At 45.5% G+C, this 18,151-nt stretch overlaps 1 protein-coding gene across 1 annotated transcript in view; it reads left to right on the forward strand.

The window, feature by feature from the left end:
- Positions 1 to 9,513: 9,513 nt before the first annotated feature.
- Positions 9,514 to 18,151, forward strand: part of DMBT1 (deleted in malignant brain tumors 1) — a gene marked incomplete at its 3' end in the record, with an annotated part of 10,245 nt that continues 1,607 nt past the window's right edge. Inside the window, exons 1-5 of the mRNA XM_006831501.1 lie at positions 9,514 to 9,538; positions 12,230 to 12,584; positions 12,850 to 12,938; positions 16,547 to 16,585; positions 17,181 to 17,498. Of these exons, the coding sequence (XP_006831564.1) occupies positions 9,514 to 9,538; positions 12,230 to 12,584; positions 12,850 to 12,938; positions 16,547 to 16,585; positions 17,181 to 17,498 (826 nt within the window). The remainder of the gene's footprint in view (positions 9,539 to 12,229; positions 12,585 to 12,849; positions 12,939 to 16,546; positions 16,586 to 17,180; positions 17,499 to 18,151) is intronic.

Genomic DNA, 18,151 nt, shown 5'->3' on the forward strand with positions numbered 1-18,151 from the left:
CAAAGCCCTCAGCTTATTTGTCTCATGGGACAGGAAGCCCACTGCTCTATCTCTTAGATCCAGGAGGTTCGGTACACTGGGACCTCAGGGTCCAAAAGACATGCTCCACTCCTGGTTCCTGAGCTCCAGAACAGCGAGACCTTCTATTCCTGCTTCTGCGATGATTCATTTGCAGCCCAGCAGAATGGCAAAATTGACCAATCCACACAACAGAGTTCCAGGTTTTTACAATCACAATTAGGCCTAATAGCAAACACTCACAGTTAGATCATATAATCCTATCAGCATCTTCCCAGACCTTCACTGACCCAAAGTCACCAGGAAAAGAGGAACTACACCCAATCTGCATGGTCCCACCCAGTCATTTGGTGGGAGCTGCCGAGACTATGGCTAGAAAAGCCATAATCAAGGAATCCAAGGCGCCTCCGTTTATCATTTATTTCTCACTCTAGCATGACATTTATATCTTGGTAGTGGTTGTGTGCCTTTGAGTTGGTTTCAACTCACAGCAATGCTGTCTAGGGTTTCTGAGGCTGTAAATATTGACAGGCGCAGAAAACCTCAGCTCTCTCCTTTGGAGCAACTAGTAGATTTGAACTGGGGACTTTGCAGACAGCAGCCCAGCTCACAATCCAGGGCTCCTTAATTTGTACTTTAAGAGTAAGCAATAGCATAAATACCCTGCGTTATTTAATTTTACTGAATGGCATGAGGGCAGCTGCAGTTGCTGCAAACAGTTAACATGCTTGGCTGCTAACTGACAGGTTGGAAGCCTAAGTCCATTCAGAGGCACCTCGAAAGAAAGGCCTGATGATCAGCCACTGAAAATCCAATGGAGCACAGCTCTCCTCAGACACGCAGAGGATTGCCAGAAGTTGAAATTGATTTGACTGTAGCTGGCAAACTTGCATGAAAGGGTGACTTCTGACCCTTCTAGAAACACACAAAAAAAGAGACGTTTCTTTAGCTACACAGAAGCATGGATCCCGCGGTAATCCAGTTCACTCTGTTCTTGTACTCTGTTTTTATTTTGTCTCAAACTTCAGTGCACATCAGGATCAACTATTTCTTTAAATTCAGGTACTTGGGCTACACGTGTCCCTTCTCTCTCTCTCCCCTCACCAAGCTTTTAATTTGGAGGGTCTGGGTAGCAGAAAGGAATCTACATTTTATAGAATCACATATAAGGGTTGTCTGCAGATCACACTTTGAGAAGCCATGATGCGTGTCATAAGACTGATGTTTTGTTGTTGCAATGTACTCATAACTATGAAAATATTACTTTGTTAAAGGTTACTTTCTAAAGAAGGTGCCAGGAGAAATGTTCATATATTTTAAATGCTTCATCTCAAGTGAATTTATGGTTTTGGTATTTTTCCAGATGGTTCTTGGCTACATCAAAAGTCTGGCATATTGATATTGTTGTTGTTATGTGCCGTGGAGTCGGTTCTGACTTATAGCGACCCTGTACAAGGTTTCCGAGACTGTAAATCTTTACGGGAGCAGAATGCCTCATCTTTCTCCCGCAGAACAGCAGGTAGTTTCGAACTGCTGACCTTAAGGTTCACAGCCCAATTCGTAACCACTATGCTACCAGAGCTCCTTGATATTAAAACCTCATAAATGGATGGCAAAAGCTGAGATTTTTCCTCCTCTCAAAACGATCTCTGTTTGCTTGCCACCTCATCTGGCAGTGAGTCCTAGCAGGACCACTCTAAGCAGGGGGCTCCACTGGGCACACATTCCCTAATGAAGCCGCTGTAGTTGCTGCGGCTGCATGCTGTGGAGTCGGTTCCTGGAGAGGATTTCTGAGGCTGCAAATCTTTTTAGGACTTCTGGTGTGGTGCTGTAGGACCAGCACTGGACTGTGAACCACAGGGTCAGTGATTTGAACACACCAGTTGCTCCTCGGCAACCCTAAACATGGTCACTCTGAGTCTGAACCAACTCGACACACTTAACAACAACAAATCTTTATGGGAGCAGAAAGCTCATGTTTCTCCCTCTGAACTGGCAGCTCGATGTGTAACTCACTATGCTACCAGCGCTCTACTGGACAGATAGTCATGAATCACTTGAACATAGTGGTACAGTTTCAACTATGCCAAATGCTGGATGGAGAGCTAATCTGTGATAGAGATTTGGGCAAGTTGTTTGGGAACACAGCCTCAAGGAGGGAGCAGCTGAGCAGAGGTCCGGAGTGGGTGTAGGAGTTGGCTAGGCAGCGCAGGAAGGAAGGGTGTTGGTCTCTGACTTACTGGCTCTCCCTCTCAGAACTCAAACACAGGTTGTGTAGTCCCCCTCTCTGCAGTAGGCATGCTCCCTCCCCTCTCCCCTGCTTAAAACCAAACCAGTTAGCCTTGACCCAACCCTGGCCCAGGGAGCAGTGGCATGTATGTCAGAGTGGAGCTGTGCTCCATAAGGTTTTCAGTGGCTGCTTTTTCAGAATTCGATGGCCAGGCCTTTCTTTCTAGGTACTTATTGATAGGTGTAAGGCGCTCTGGTAGCGTAGTGGTTACAAATCTTGCTGCGAACCTTAAGGCTAGCAGTTCGAAACTACCAGCCACTCTGCAGGAGAAAAATGAGGCGTTCTGCTCCCGTAAAGATTTACAGTCTCGGAAACCCTGTACAGGGTCACTATGGGTTGGAACCGACTTGCAGGCACTTAACAACAACAACATTGATAGGTGTGAACTGTCAACCTTTTTGGTTAGCAGCCAAATGTGTTAACCATTTACATCCCACAGAGACTCTCTCCCCCACTTAGCCACCTCCATCTGGTGTCTAGTCAGGGTATTCCCACGTCAGAAGGTTATCTCTAGGTCTCATTATCCAAACTGTGTCCTTGGCATGTTTAGTGATGCTCTGGGGAACAAGACTTGTCATCAGGGAAGTTTAGGAAGTGCTACCTGGAGTCCTGGTGTGGCGCTGTGGGCCAATGTGTCAGACTGCAAAGTCATTTGAACTGCAAGGTCGGTGGTTCAAGCTCACCAGCTACTCCTTGGAAACCCTATATAGGTTTTCTGTGGGCTGGAATCAACTCGATGGCACTTAACAACAACCTGCTCTTGGTGGGAGTGCATCATCAATGTGTCTTTCAGGGGGATGGACCGTGGTGGTAAGACCTGGCTTCTGTTTGCCATATGAGTATTCATCTAAACCTGGCTGGAGGTGGGACAGAAAGACCGCAGACTGGATCCATAAGTCAGTCCCTGGGGAAGTCATTTCTGGGCAGGTTGATACCTTAAGCCAGGGGTGGGGAACCTTTTTTCTTCCAAGGGCCACTTGGATGGTTATAACTTCATTTGAGGGCCATACAAAATTATCAACTAAAAAATCAGCCTGCTGTAATGTGATAGCTGGGACTGTGGTTGCCTTGGCAGGGCCAGATCAAATGATTTCATGGGCCTTACACAGCCTGTGGGCCAGATGTTCCCCACCCCTGCAAGCAGTGAGCAATGTCTACTTTGTGAGACCCCCTACCTCCACACCATGCCTCACTCTCGCCACTCGCCTGGGGACAGTGAACACAGCATTCAGGTGAGGTGTCATTCTAGCCATTAGATCTTTATACATCATCAGGAGAGATAGGTTCTCTGTGGTAGAACTGTGCCAATCATAAAGAGAATGGGCAAGGTTTCATTCATCTAGACATAGAGTTGCCATCTAACAACAATATGGCAGAACAGATAGTTCCTGAGATGATGGGTTAACCTGTGAGCTGCTGGTAACTGGACAGAGTTGGGGTCACGGTGAGAGAAGAAGATGAAAATCATGATGATGAAGATGTTCCGTTTTCTTGGAATAGTACTGTGGAATTGAAAGAAAGACAAGAAGGGATCTTAATTAAGATGTCTAGGTGACTTCTCATGAAGCACCCACTTTGGAGGGCTGTGGAAAGTAGATTGGCATTGACCACCCCCTTGCATCAGCAGGAACGGCAAGGAGGAGTTGATAGCAGCAGTAATTGTGACAAGAAGGATCACAGAATGAGGATTAGCAGCACAGACAGTGGAGCTGGTCCCTGTGTCCTTGGGAGGCTTTGATAATACTGTTCCTCTGTGTCTCTATGTGCAAGTGCAGATGACAGGGATGAAGGTCAGGGGAAGAATTTAGTGAGATAACCCAGATGAGAGGGCTTCAAAAGTTCCTGGGAAAATTCCAATTTTCCATGAACTCTCATAACTGAGAAGATAGTATTGTCTCCAACAAATTATGAAGCCATAATAAAGCCTTGTAAGTCTTCACTAAGTGTTTGTTAGTGATGTTCCCACACGCTCTCTAGATCTTTCTTCCAGAATAGCTGGAGTGCCTCCCCCACCCCCAGTAGATATGTTGTTGTTGTTATGTGCTATGGAGTCGGTTCCGACTCATAGCGACCCTGTACAGGGTTTCCAAGGCTGTAAATCTTTACAGGAACAGAAAGCCTCATCTTCCTCCCATGGAACAGTGGGTAGTTTCGAACAGCTGACCATAAGATTAGCAGCCCGATTCATAACCACTACACTACCAGAGCTCCTTACCTAGTAGATATTGTTGTTGTTGTTGTTAGGTGCCATCGAGTCCGTACCGACTCATAACGACCCTATGTGCAACAGAACGAAACACGGCCCGATCCTGGGCCAACCTCACTACTGTTGCCACACTTGAATCCATCAATTCTGCCACTTGGCCAGTCCATCTCGTTGGGGGTCTTCCTCTTTTTCTCTGACCCTCCACCTTACCAAACATGATGTCCTTCTCCAGCAATTGGTCCCTCCTGACAATATGTCTGAAGTATACCTAGTAGATATAGACAGGTTTAATTGGCACTGTAGGACCAATCACAAAGTCAGAAGTTCAAATCCATCAACTGCTCCTCAGAAACCCTATACAGGGTCACTATGAGTTGGAAACGACTCAACAGCCCTTAATAATAACAACAAAATGATATCTTGCTTAGTTTTATGCTCAAGCTCATCTTTAGCTTCTTTTACCCATTAGAGTGATAAATACACAACAGATACATTTATTACCTACAGGAGATTTGGGGCAAAGGCTGAGTCCAGATGGAAAGGTACCAACTTGCATTGAAAGTGCATAGGTCTTTAAGGAAAGATCTCTTGAGAGATCTCTATATGGCTTCTCTTGGTTGAACCCTGAAGAGTTAACTATCTTGGATTTCAGTCCCCAGTGAATGGAGAGCAGCCTGTCTCCATTTCCTGTCAGTGGGGTGGGGAAGGGAGAAAGTAGAAGCTTCTCTCTCCAGGTGATTTACCAACCTTTCCAACATGGTTGATGGACCATCTACAACCATGGGGTTGATTATTGAATGAATACACGTTAGTCTCAATCATTTGTGTGCAAAAAAGTCCATTCAAAGTGTGTGGTCATAGCACAACTAGAAACGGTTTCAATGTTTTGTTCAGTGCTGTGCACGGAGCTCTGGTAGCATAGTAGTTATGAGTCGGGCTGTTAACCTCAAGGTCGACAGTTCGACACTACCAGCCATTCTGCCCCTGTAAAGATTCACAGTCTCGGAAACCATATGCAGGGTCGTTATGAGATGGCACCGACTCCACAGCATATAACAACAACAACAACAACAACAACATGCACGAAAATTGTTGTCAAGACTCTGTAGCGCAGATCTTCCGAATTGGATTTGGATCCTGACCTTGATCACCATGTGACCAAGTAAGATGTCTAGAGCGTGGGACTAGGAACCGTCTGGTGTCTTCTGGACTGGGCATGTCTGTCTGCCGGTCTTCGAGTGTGGGAACAGGGATGGTAGGTCAGAAATGAGGTTGTAGCTTCTGGTGCAGTGGTTTCCTGTTTGTAGTCTCTGTTGAAAGAATGTTCTGAATTTCTGCATCTATTAAAAATTGCTCCTTCATATTCAGGGGTGTGTAGCCATCCACAGCATTCATCAGGGCACTTGAGATAGACCACTGTGGACCCACATTCAATATGTGGAGGCAGGTGGTAGAGGTCTTTGACTTACATAGCACGTCTGAAAGAATTCTCTGGAAAAATTCAGATTTCTGAGCCCTGACTGCTCCTGGTGGGACTTAAATTTAAAAAGAATCTGAAGTTTTATCAAATACTTTAGTTTTTTGTATACCTGAAAGAAAGAAAAGACATAGCGAAAATAACTTAAATATTAATAAATATCTTTGTGTTAAGTAAACTTGGAGGCATAAATACCATAAAAAATGCAAGTATCATCAACCCTCACATGTCCTTTTAGCAAAATGAGATGGTTCAAGTTCTTGCGACAAACCATCACAAGATGAAATCCTTCCTATTGGATGATGAGAGACTGAGAGTCCGAATTTTCTTTTTATCCTTAGAAGTATATTACTCTGATTCTTGAATTTGAAAAAATATATCCAGGATGTTGCTATTGTTAAGTGCCGTTGAGTTACTTCTGACTCATAGCGACCCTTTAAGGGTTTCCAAGGAGTGGCTGATGAGTTTGAACAACTGACCTTGAGGCTTAAACCGACCTTGAGATCAAGTACTTATCCTATGGCATCAGTAGGATGGCATCATCTCAAAACTCCTAATTTGAGATTCCAATTGGACAGCCAATTACACCATCATCATTAGAAGCTAGAATGCTACTCTCTCTCTCTTTAGAGTCCTGATGTGGCTATATAGAATAAGCATTGGACTGCTAACTGCAAGGCCGGCAATTCAAATCCACCAGTTGTTTCTCAGAAACCCTATACAAGGTCACTATGAGTCGGCACCTACTCAATGGCACAACAACAACAAAAGGGCAGATGACAAAGAAAGTGGGTTTTTTTTTTTTTTTTGCATTTTAAAAATGCCTTCTTGAATGGCAATGCAATAAAACCCTGAAGGATGATTTTATTTCATTATTGTTTTTAAAAAGCAATTCTACCATTTTTCCATTTTCTTTGTGTTATTATAAATCTTCTTTTTTTTTTTTTTGAAAAGAATAGTTAATGATTGATGTACAATGATAAACCAATCCTTCAGAGGATGAACTAGCAAGGCATTTTAAGGACTAGGAAAAAAGGAATCAGTCAGAGCTCACAATGAATCTTGGATTTATAACAGGATCCAGTGAATTTATACGATGATTGTGAAGCAAGATGAGTTTTATTTACTCTCTTTTTTTCTTTAACGAGTAAGTGTTCTTTGCAAGAGCACAAAACACATACGAAAGTCCTGAAATATCAAACCTTTTAAAGTAGTTAGCTTAGAAAAGGAACTCAAAATGTAAGACGGAATCCTGCAGGCTCTGATGTCATCCAGGGAGTTAGCCGGAAGTGAGGAGGAGCTAGAGAGTGTTTGCTGGACTCAGATTCCTATTAGCTTCAAGATAGAATGGAGACTTCTCAGGGTATGGATGTGAAGGAACAGGACAGCTCAGACTTCATAAAATGCTTACTTAGGGGCATCCAACTATTTACTGTACCTACTTTATCCCAATTTCAGTCTGGAGAAGGGATTCAACTCTTCACCCAGGATCCCTGACAACTGTTTACACTGTCTTCTGTCGTCCAGCCCCCCCGCCCTTTTTTCTTTCTTTAAAGCTTTTTATTGTGAATTGAGTGAATGTTTACAGAACAGATCATCAGTTTTATAACCAACAATCATATACTTCATTTCATTACAATGATTACAATCCCCTCCAGTATCAGCTGCTCCTCAGAAACCTTATACAGCAACAACTCAACACACAGCACTGAAGAACAACTACCGTCGGTTGACAGTATTTACCACTGTTCACTTTAACTCTTTTTTCCTTTTTTAAAAAATGTTTTATTGTGAATTATGTGATAGTTTACATGGGAGAACATTAGCTTTACATTCATCCCATCGTATCTCATTTCATTGCCATGGTTACAATCCCTTCCATGCATCATCAACCAACCAAAGAGGACACCCTGCAAGCTTTCCCCTGGGTCATCAGCACACAGCCCCTCTCCCTCTCTGGGTCTAAAGTCCCCAGCTGCTCCATCTCGCCACGTCATCGTCTATGCCTCCATCTCTGGCGTCACTGCTTCTCTGGGTAGGGTCCCGCTTTCCGCTCTTCTCCTTTGTTGGTTCCAGGGACCTCCGCTCCTAGACTGCAAAGTTAATCACTCCCCTCCTTGCTACAAAACGTCTACTTTTACATTTCCAACCCTCACCATCCCTTCTTTTTGAGAACAGAATAGTATCTTGTGACTCTAAACTGCAGTATTAAGGGGTCCAGTAAGGAGACGTGAGCTTTATTTCATCTGAAATGATTGAATACTACTATCCAACCCACTTGATTTTATCGACAATTGCAAAAATCCAAACACTTGTAGGGAGAACGCTGGCAGCACACAGCCCAAGATTGAACCACAGCGCCCCCTGGCGTGAATGTAAGGTAATTTCCACGACTACTGTTAGGTGGGGAGTCCTGGTGTGGCGCTGTGGGTTAATGCGCCAGACTGCAAAGCCGTTTGAACTGCAAGGTCAGCGGTTCAAGTTCACCAGATGCTCCTTGGAAACCCTATACAGAGTCGCTATGGGTCGAAACCGACTCGACAGCACTTAACAACAATTGTGAGGTGCCTGGGAGCTGTAGTTTCTAGGGACCCCATGCCACTATGATGGTGGTTATGTGCAGTGGAGTCGTTCCGACTCATAGCAACCCTGTACAGGTTTTCCGAGGCTGTAAATCATTACAGGAGCAGAAAGTCTCATCTTTCTCCCACAGAACAGCTGGTAGTTTGAACTATTGATTCTAAGATTAGCAGCCCGATTCGTAACCAATATGCTACCAGAGCTCCTTGTTTGTGCTATAAAAGAAGCCAAATGCTATTTGCAGTCAAATCTGGTGAATAGGGCTAGCTGGTAATCTGGTGAATAGGGCAGGATGCTATATTTAGATGGTGATTTAGGACGTGGAGGAGGAGAGAGGAGAAGGAGAGCCACCACGGCTGGTGATGAACTATAACCCTGAGGCCTAGAGACAAACTTTCTGCTTCACCTTTGAGAACATGGTCTTTTAGTGATGGAGGGATCTTTAGGGCCTCTGCATCAAGCTCCTCCTTTTAGAGCTGAGGAAACAGAGGGTCAGAGATGTGGTGACTTCTGCAGGACCATGTAACTAGCAGGTAGCCGAGGCTTGGTCTCTTGATGTACTTTCTCTTTCCAGTCCCCCTCAAGTGAGGACCAGTGTTGAGTGACCTCTTCCTTTTTCCACTCTGTGGTGGTGGTGGTGTGCTGTGGAGGCAGTTCTGACTCACAGCAAGTCTGCATAGGGTTTCCAAGGCTGTAAACCTTTATGGGAGCAGAAAGCCTCATGTTTCTCCCGAGGATTGCTGGTAACCTATAGATACGTTGTTGTCCTCAGGGAGCCCCTGTCTGTAACAACAACGTTAGAAGGAGATTGTTGCCCATTTTGCAGGAGATCTTTGGCTCAGAATGGGAGGGTGCTCAGTTGCCAAGGGAGCTCTTCTGAACAAGGCCCCAGGCCTGAACAAGCATCTCTTCCTTGGTCTGTGTCCCTGAGATTGGGGCAGAATGAACCTGGAGCGATGTCTCCAAGGTGGAGCCTGACGTGCTGCCTCCAGGACTCCTGTTGTCCATACTCAGCATCCATTGCTGTGGTCCTCGTCCATGCATGCTGACTCCAGGTCAGACTGGGGTGCGAAGTCTCCATCTTCTGATCCTGGACAAGCAGGTGTAAACTTACAGGGGCTGCGTCCTTGCCCATGCTCTTTTCCTGAGTCTGTATCAGGCTGCCCTGGTTCTATCTTAACTTAGAGATATGATGTGTATCAGAGACCCTGAGGGTACCTCCAGTGAGAGACCTGGGAGACCTGGCATTGGGGGACCCGAGAACCTGGGCATTGGGAGAGGAAGTCACAGCCCACTTCCCACAGAAAGCTTTGTGCTAGGCAGACATCAGGGACAGCCTCCACACCAGAGATTCTGTCCTGCCCAGGAATCACCAAGGGCCAGTGGGGGACCCTGATGGTGTATTATCAGTCATTTCTGTCCCTTGGGCCCTTTGCTTTCCATGGGGTGAGGCCTGACTTGTCCTTATTTTTCTCTTCCCTTTAATTAAGGTCACAGATGGCACTATAGCTGAGGACAAGACTGACTTTAACTTATTCATGTCCCTTCCCCAAATTCCCACTTCTCTTATTTTCAGCATTTTCAATAGGAGAACATGTTCTTCTCTGTAGTAACCCCTCAACCCCCACAAACAATAGCTGCACACTGCAAAACATGGCACAACAATCCAGGGATGGGGTGTGGGTGGAGAGTCTTAGAGGCAGAGGACTGTAGACAGGGCTTAACTGAAGCTACCCTGTTAGAGACCTCACGCAGAAGCCCAATAGCTAACTCAGATGGAAGCTCAATATTCTGGTTCCGACTCATAGCAACTTTGCATAGGATTTCCAAAGAACAGCTGGTGAGCTTGAACCACTGAACTTGCGGTTCAAACCGACTTTTCAGTGCAGTGCATTAACTCACAGTGCCACACCCGCATGGTTGCAGTGGGCAGGAGAAGGAGTAGCAATTAAGTTATCTCCCCTCCGAGTCCCAGGACTGGGACTGGACACATACCACAGCTTCTTGGAGTACTTTGGAAACCATAGATTTAAAGCCAGTATCTTACTTAATAAGGAGCTCTGGTAGCGTAGTAGTTACGAATCGGGCTGCGAACCATAAGGTCAGCGGTTCGAAACTACCAGCCGCTCCGCGGGAGAAAGATGAGGCTTTCTACTCCCGTAAAGATTTACACCCTCGGAAACCCTGTACAGGGTCGCTATGGGTCGGAACCGACTCGACGGCACTTAACAACAACAACAATGTTACTTAACGGGGAAACACAAGTTGTATTTTCACTAAGATCAGAAACAAGGCAAGTATGCCCTCCATCCCCACTCCCCACTGCTACTGATACTGTATTGCAGATACTAGTCAATTCAATTAGACAAGAAAAATAAATTAGAGACATCAAAACTAGAAGCAAAAGTATTTTTGCATCTGTCCCTGGAGTCTTGCTTGGGTCACATAGGGCAGATCAGAATCAGGGTGACTAGGTTGATTTATAGAGACTTCCTCTAATAGCTTTTTCTTTCTTTCTTTTTTTTTTTTACTTCTTATTCTGAATTGAGTGAAAGTTAACAGACAAGATAATCAGCTTTACCCCAACCAATCATATGTTTTCTTTCATCTCAATAATTGCAATTCCCTTCCTGCAACAACAGTTATCCTACTTCCTCCCTGTGGCTTCCCTTTTACATCTTGTTTTTCATAAATCAACAAAGCAAAAATATTTGATGTACACATACAAAACAAAAATATATATTCATTGAAATGTCCAAAGGGCACATTTTGCAAACCAGCCTCCTGCCCACAGGCACACCACACAGTATTTCTCAGTCCATGGGCCTAGAGCCCGCAGCTGCTCTGTCTCTCCATACCACCAACTCTGCTTTTCTGCTACCCTAGGTGGGATCTCACACACCACTCATGCTCTTCCTTTTTGATGGTCCTGGGATCATCTGTTCCTGAAATGAAAGATGAACTACTCCCCGCTTTTAGTTATACATTTTCTACAATTACAGTTGTGACCATTGCAATTAATCCTGCTAACAATTACAATTGAATCTTAAAATCCTATCAGCATCATTCCCCAGCCCCTTTCACCAGACCCACCTGGAGAAGAGAAAAAACTATTCAGCTGGAATTCTACATTACACCCCTTGTTCTGAAACCAAGCATATTCATGAAAATTTAGAAGCCAGCCACTCTGTACCTTTATAATCCCCCATTTTGGATAGCTAATATCTAGATTGCCCATCCCCATAATTGTTGTTGTTAAGTGCCATCAAGTAGGTTGGTTCCAGACCATAGTGATCCTGTATAGGGTTTCCGAGGTGAGCTTGAACCACCAACCTTGCAGTTCAAAGGGTTTTGCAGTCTGGAGCATTAACCCACAGTGCCACACCAGGACTCCTATAATAGATGGTTTAAAAAAAAAAAAAAGTTTTGATTGTGAATTATATGATAGTTTACATGGGAGAACATTAGCTTTACATTCATCCTCCTATTTCGTTTCATTGCAATCATTACAATTCCCTGCATGCATCATCAAACAGCCAAATAAAGATGTTTTCTCAAGAATCTTTGCCCACCAGGAAGCCCCTTGAATACCCTGTAAGCTCGAAGACATTGGCCCTCAGTAGAAGCATCTAAAAGAAATGCTTGTGTCTTCTTCTAGGGACAGACTCTGGTTTAGATCTGAGGCTGGTGAATGGAAGTGACCCGTGCCAGGGTCGAGTGGAGATCCTGTACCGAGGCTCCTGGGGCACCGTGTGTGACGACAGATGGGATCTAAATGACGCTGATGTGGTCTGTAGGCAGTTAGGCTGTGGCTGGGCCCATTGGGCCCCTGGACATGCCCAGTTTGGTCAGGGGTCGGGTCCAATCGTCCTGGATGAATTGCGCTGCTCAGGAAACGAGTCCTCCCTGTGGAGCTGCCCCCACAATGGCTGGCTCTCACATGACTGTGTTCACAGGCAGGATGCTGGTGTCATCTGCTCAGGTAGGCCTCAAAGACTCCTGGACCACTCTCTGTGGGTGTGGGCATCAACCTGGACACCTGGCCCTGTTTCTAGAGCTTCATCTCCTCACATAGACCTGTGGAAGTTCTACCCTTAGTCAGATGGTGCCTGAGGGAGGGGTAATGGGTAGTAACCAGGGGGCACACCCAGACTTTGCCCCTAAATGAAACTATGGATCATGCAACATTGCTCTGTAAAGTTAGATGGTGTCTTCTTCACATTCTTACCCCAAGGAGACCACTGTTGTACCTGCCATTTTTCCCCCTCCATCCCACAGTATCATCTGTGATACCTGCTTTACAATAAACCTGCAACTAATTTTGCTTTCTCTTCCAGCTTCTCAGCCGGCATCACCACCTGGGCCAGGTATGTCTGGTAGTATCTTACTTGACACATCCCTTCCTGGCAGCATTCATTCTTTCCTTTAGGTTATAGAAGTATTTTTCACTGTAACAATTTCTCTGGAAAATCTTAAAATGTGCTCATTGCAGCAGTTGGGTAGGCACCACACAGATGGATATGCATAGCTCACCGTTGGTGGGTAAACTGTTCTGGAAACACAACACAAGGCCCATAGAGGCCTCATTTGGAGCTGCAGAGTGTGGGGAGGTGGTTCAGTTCCAGGGATCATTTCCCTCTAGAATGCAAAGTCTGGTCCCGAGATCCTGAGTGAGTGAAGGGAAAGAGAAATCATTGTATACTTTGTGTGGGAGAGGTGACCAGTGATATGTTTCTAAGTGATCATGCATTAGGAGATCTGAGATTGGTCTCTGTGAAAATCACCACCCCAGAGACTGGCAGGGTCATTGGATTTTGATCGAGTAATGAGCTCTGTTAACTCTGAGCTGCACATACATTGATGCCCTCTCTCTCTCTCCTCTGGAAGAATGACTGAGACCCATCCCCCTGGGCGACTCTGCCTCTAAAGTCTTTAGTCACTTCTTGGAGAAGGAGCTTCACATCTCATTTAGCATGGGCCCCAGGTTCAACATGGTTGACACTCTACTTCATTCTTTCCCAACATAGTTTTCTTTATCCCCCAGGTTGGCAGCCCCCAACAACTGTGCATGGTCCACACCATTTTGTTTGTGCTATCCCACAGAGGGCTGACCATCTCTATTTGACTTTGAATTTGACATCTTTCTAGACATAGACCTCACGTGAAGTTCTCATGTAAACATTTAGATTCTTGGGTGAGGGGATAAAGGGGATTTATTCATCATGCCACTCTCTACTAGTCTGTCTCTTCTTTGTTTATTGTAGTTTGGGTGAAGGTTTGCAGAGCAAATGTTTTCCAATTCAGCAATATGTACACATTTTTTTTAGTAACATTGGTTGTGATCCCCTCAATGTAACAAAACTCTTTCCCTTTGTTCCCCATTTCCATTCATCCTTCTTTCCTGCACCCTCCAACCTTGTGAGATTTGATTTTAGGGAAAGGATGTCCTTATGGTCTTGCATGTTTGATTGTTCTGAGGAGTATAGAACTTCTGGGTGGTATTATACACTTGGCAGGCCTGTCTACTGTTTTGCTGAAAGTTGACCCCCAGGGGTGGGTCCCATTTTAGTCTTGAAGGTTGTCTAAGGGCTACAGTCTTTCTGGTTCCACCTGTTCTTGTAAGCCAGTAAGATTGGTCTTCTTTATGCTTTTAGATTTGCTTCTACCTCTTTCCCTCCCCTGTGTCTAAGACATGCTGGAGTGTCTTCTAACAAGGCATTTAATCTCACCCTCTGTCTTGCTAGTGTGTGTGTGTGTCCTTTGTAACCATTGTTAGCCAGCTCAAGGAGGGTCTTTCCATTGAGTCCTTTCTCTACCATCCTCTTGGTGGCGACACATACACTTCTCCACCAGTTCTCAACACGGTGAGATTACTGCCTGTTATGGAACAGCATATTGTGCCTTTCATCATCTAAGAGGATATCAGAGTTGTGTCTCCCCAAATTAGTCACATATTATTGGAGAACAATGGACTTTATCATGTGGAAGGCAGGGCCGCTGGGTTATTATCGTGATACCTGCATCCAAGTCGGAGATCTGTGATGTAGCTGAAAGAATGGATCCCTCAGTCACTTTCTCCCCTACTCTGAGATAAACTCTTGCTGTGTAATATGTGGACTGCAGAGCCAAACATGTAGGTTGTGGTGTTCAGATAACTGGGAAATCTGATGAGTTGGTTCAGCGTAAGGGGCTCAATACAAGTTCCAAATAGTCATTACGGTGACTGTCTTCTGTGTCTTAGACCACGTGCTTCTCACCTAGAAATAACTCTAAGGATCAGGGGGAAAGCCAAGAAGAGAAAAAGAGGCAAATGGAACCAGTATATCTCCCAGGGTATTCAGACTTGAGTTTTTAAAAATGTTTTATTGTGAACTATGTGATAGTTTACATGAGAAGACATTAGCTTTATATTCATCCTATCGTATATCATATATATCATTTCACTGCTATGGTTACAATCCCCTCCATGCATCATCAACTAACCAAAGGGTTAACACACAGCCTCTTTCCTTCTCTGTGTCTAAAGTCCCTAGCTGCTCCATCCCTCCATGTCATTGTCTCTGCCTCCATCTCTGTCGTCACTGCTTCTCTGGGTAGGGTCCCGCTCTCCGCTCTTCTCCCTTAATGGTCCCAGGGACCTCTGCTCCTAGAATGCAAAGTCAATCACTCCCCTCCTTTGGCTACAAAATGTCTATGTTTACATTTCCAACTCTCACAAACAGTTTTGATAACAATTATTCACTATTGTATCACAAGAGACCTATCCCCATCTCCTTTTATCAGCCCTGCCCAGACAGATTGGATACTACTCAGTGGCGATTCTACCTTCCTCCATGCCCTCTGGATCTAGGCTCCCTCTTGAAAGCTTGTAAGCCAGTCACTTCTTGCCTTTGGAGCCCCCCACCCTCCATTTTGGGTAGCCAATGTCCAAGTTGCTCATCCCTGTCTACTCTGTGTGTGGAGGGGGTGGGAATGATCCTTGCTATAAAGATTTGTTCCCTCTTTTGAGCTACTGCATCCATAAGTGTAGGTCAAGTTCATCCGATTGTATCAGATTACTCTTTTTTTTCTCTCTACTTCTTCTAGTTGAGCTCTGATCATTCAAGTCACTGAAGCCAGGTCAAGTGGGTATTATCTGCAAGTGTGGGTATTCTTATGCATATGCCCTCTCTTCTTATCAGCTGGACACTTCACTCTCCACTCTAGTCCTCTGTGCCTATGTCACTGACTCTGGGCCCAAGAGTCCTCAGGTCTTGCCACACTACTTGCCAATCAGGTCTCCACCTGGGTTCACAGGAGTATATTGAAAGTTGTAAGGCTTAGATGGCATTTTCATTGTTGTTTTCCCCTCACTTCTCAGATTTGATTTTTTGAAAGAAACACAATACCAATTATCTTTAAAATACACCAAACAAATCCAAAACACACTTGCTGGCGGGATTCTGGAGAAGGAAAGTGGCTTCATCATAGGCTCTTCCATTTGACTTTCATCAGAGGTGGAACTTGATGGAACCGCTCAGGGGCCTGGTGGGACTTGATCAGAAAAGCTGGACACAATAGCAAAGTCATGAGGACCAGGCTCCATGATAAAAAAGAAAATTCACTAGAGTTTCCCACTCCATCTTGGGTGTACCACAGCTTCTGGAAGTACTCACCCTCCACCCTTTCACTCCAAGACAATGAGTCCTGGAAACGTGTCTCAGGATTACAGAAGGAAGAGGCATCCAGGTTCCAATTTAGAAAATGTCACAGCCTTTGAGGCTTTGGTTGCGCTGTGTGATCCTCTCCCAGACCAGGTTACTGAATCTCTGACTGAGCGGCAGAGAAGAGATGCCCAGCCCTGTAACATGACAACAAGAAGACAAAATTCTGAGAAAACATGGGGGCCATGTGGTCTGGCCCAAGGCTTTTGTGGGAAGGAGCCAAGTTATCAGTGTGGGTGGCCTAAATTTTCTGTCCTTTCTGTCCCTTACAGATGTGACAGTGAACACAAGTTACACCACAGCGCAAACAAGTATGTTTCCCCAGAACTCTCTCTCCATGGGCCCTGCCATAAACTCAAGAATTGAGTTGAGTCTGGAGAAACTTAGGGACTTCATGAAGTGTTATTAATGTCCTTCCAAAAATGATTAGAGCCCAGTGTGGATTGGGATTCTACCAACATAGGTCACAGAAACGGCAGAATGTCCAAACCCTTCTCTGTTTCCTCTGGGAAGAGACTGGTGGGTTTCCTGGCTCGGGAGGGTATGGCCTGTTTGTGCTCATTGTGAGCCTATGTCGGGGGTGGGAAAGGGAGAAGGATGTATTCAGGTATTATCAAACCAATCTGCAGGGCACAGCATAGAGCAGAGCTTGAAGCCATCAAAAGGACCCTTTAGGTGGGGAGTCAGCATGGGTAACCTGGAAAAGAGAGGAGTCAGGGGTATGGCCCATTTAACACAAGGTTTCTGAGTCCAAAGAAGGAAAAGGGGGTCACTGTCCCTTTCCAGGAGAGGGCTGGAGCATGCATGACCAAGCTTAAGTTGTTGGGATTTGGTGTCGGTTCTTGGAATCTGTAAGGAATGAATATTCAAGAGAGAATCTAATGAGAAATCATCTGTTAGGGACAGATTCTAGTTTGGCTCTGAGGCTGGTGAATGGAGGTGACCGGTGCCAGGGCCGCGTGGAGATCCTGTACCGAGGCTCCTGGGGCACAGTGTGTGACGACAGCTGGGACACCAATGATGCCAACGTGGTCTGCAGGCAGCTTGGCTGTGGCTGGGCCGTATCGGCTCCGGGAAGTGCCCGGTTCGGTCAGGGCACAGGACCGATTGTACTGGACGATTTGCGCTGCTCAGGACACGAGTCGTTCCTGTGGAACTGTCCCCATAGAGGCTGGCTCTCCCATAACTGTGGACACAGTGAGGACGCGGGTGTCATCTGCTCAGGTGGGCCTCAAGATTCCCCAACTCCCTTCTGGACTTGACTTTACTTCTAGAGGTCACACTTCTGCCCTCTGAGCCTTCACTAGAGTGTGTCCTAGGCTCCTGTGGTTCTCGGGTTCCTGGGCAGTTGTTGGCTCAGGTGCTAAGTCTGCCACCTAGCAGAAGCAAGTGTGTGGCTCTCAGGGTGAGTCATCCCAAGGGCAGGAACAATGAGCCCTTTCCGTAGATGCAAGGCCATGTGCTCAGTCCCATGGCCATTTTCCCTGATGTGAACTTCTCACAGAGGATGTGGGTGGAAAGACACTACCTTTCCCTCGTGTTGGTTATATTGATTTGAATTCTCCCAGAATCCCACTCAAGGATTCAAATGCAATGTGTTCATTTTGTGGGAGGTCAAGGAAGGATGCAAGGAAGTCAGGTGTGTGGTAATGGCTAATCTCCTGAGCCAGGTCTGATTGTGGGTATAGGAGCTAATCCCATGTAGAAAATCTAGGAATTCATGTGCCGTTTCAGGGATGTGAAATGTGGAGAGAGGAGTTCTGGTGAGCTGCTATATGATAAGCACTAGAATGCTAACCGCAAGGTTCCTGGTTTACACCCACAAGCAGGACCTTGGAAATCTATCGAGGGTTGTTGTGAGTTGGGACCAACTACAG

This window comes from Chrysochloris asiatica, unplaced genomic scaffold, assembly GCF_000296735.1.
Source record: "Chrysochloris asiatica unplaced genomic scaffold, ChrAsi1.0 scaffold00003, whole genome shotgun sequence".
Classification (NCBI taxonomy): domain Eukaryota; kingdom Metazoa; phylum Chordata; class Mammalia; order Afrosoricida; family Chrysochloridae; genus Chrysochloris; species Chrysochloris asiatica.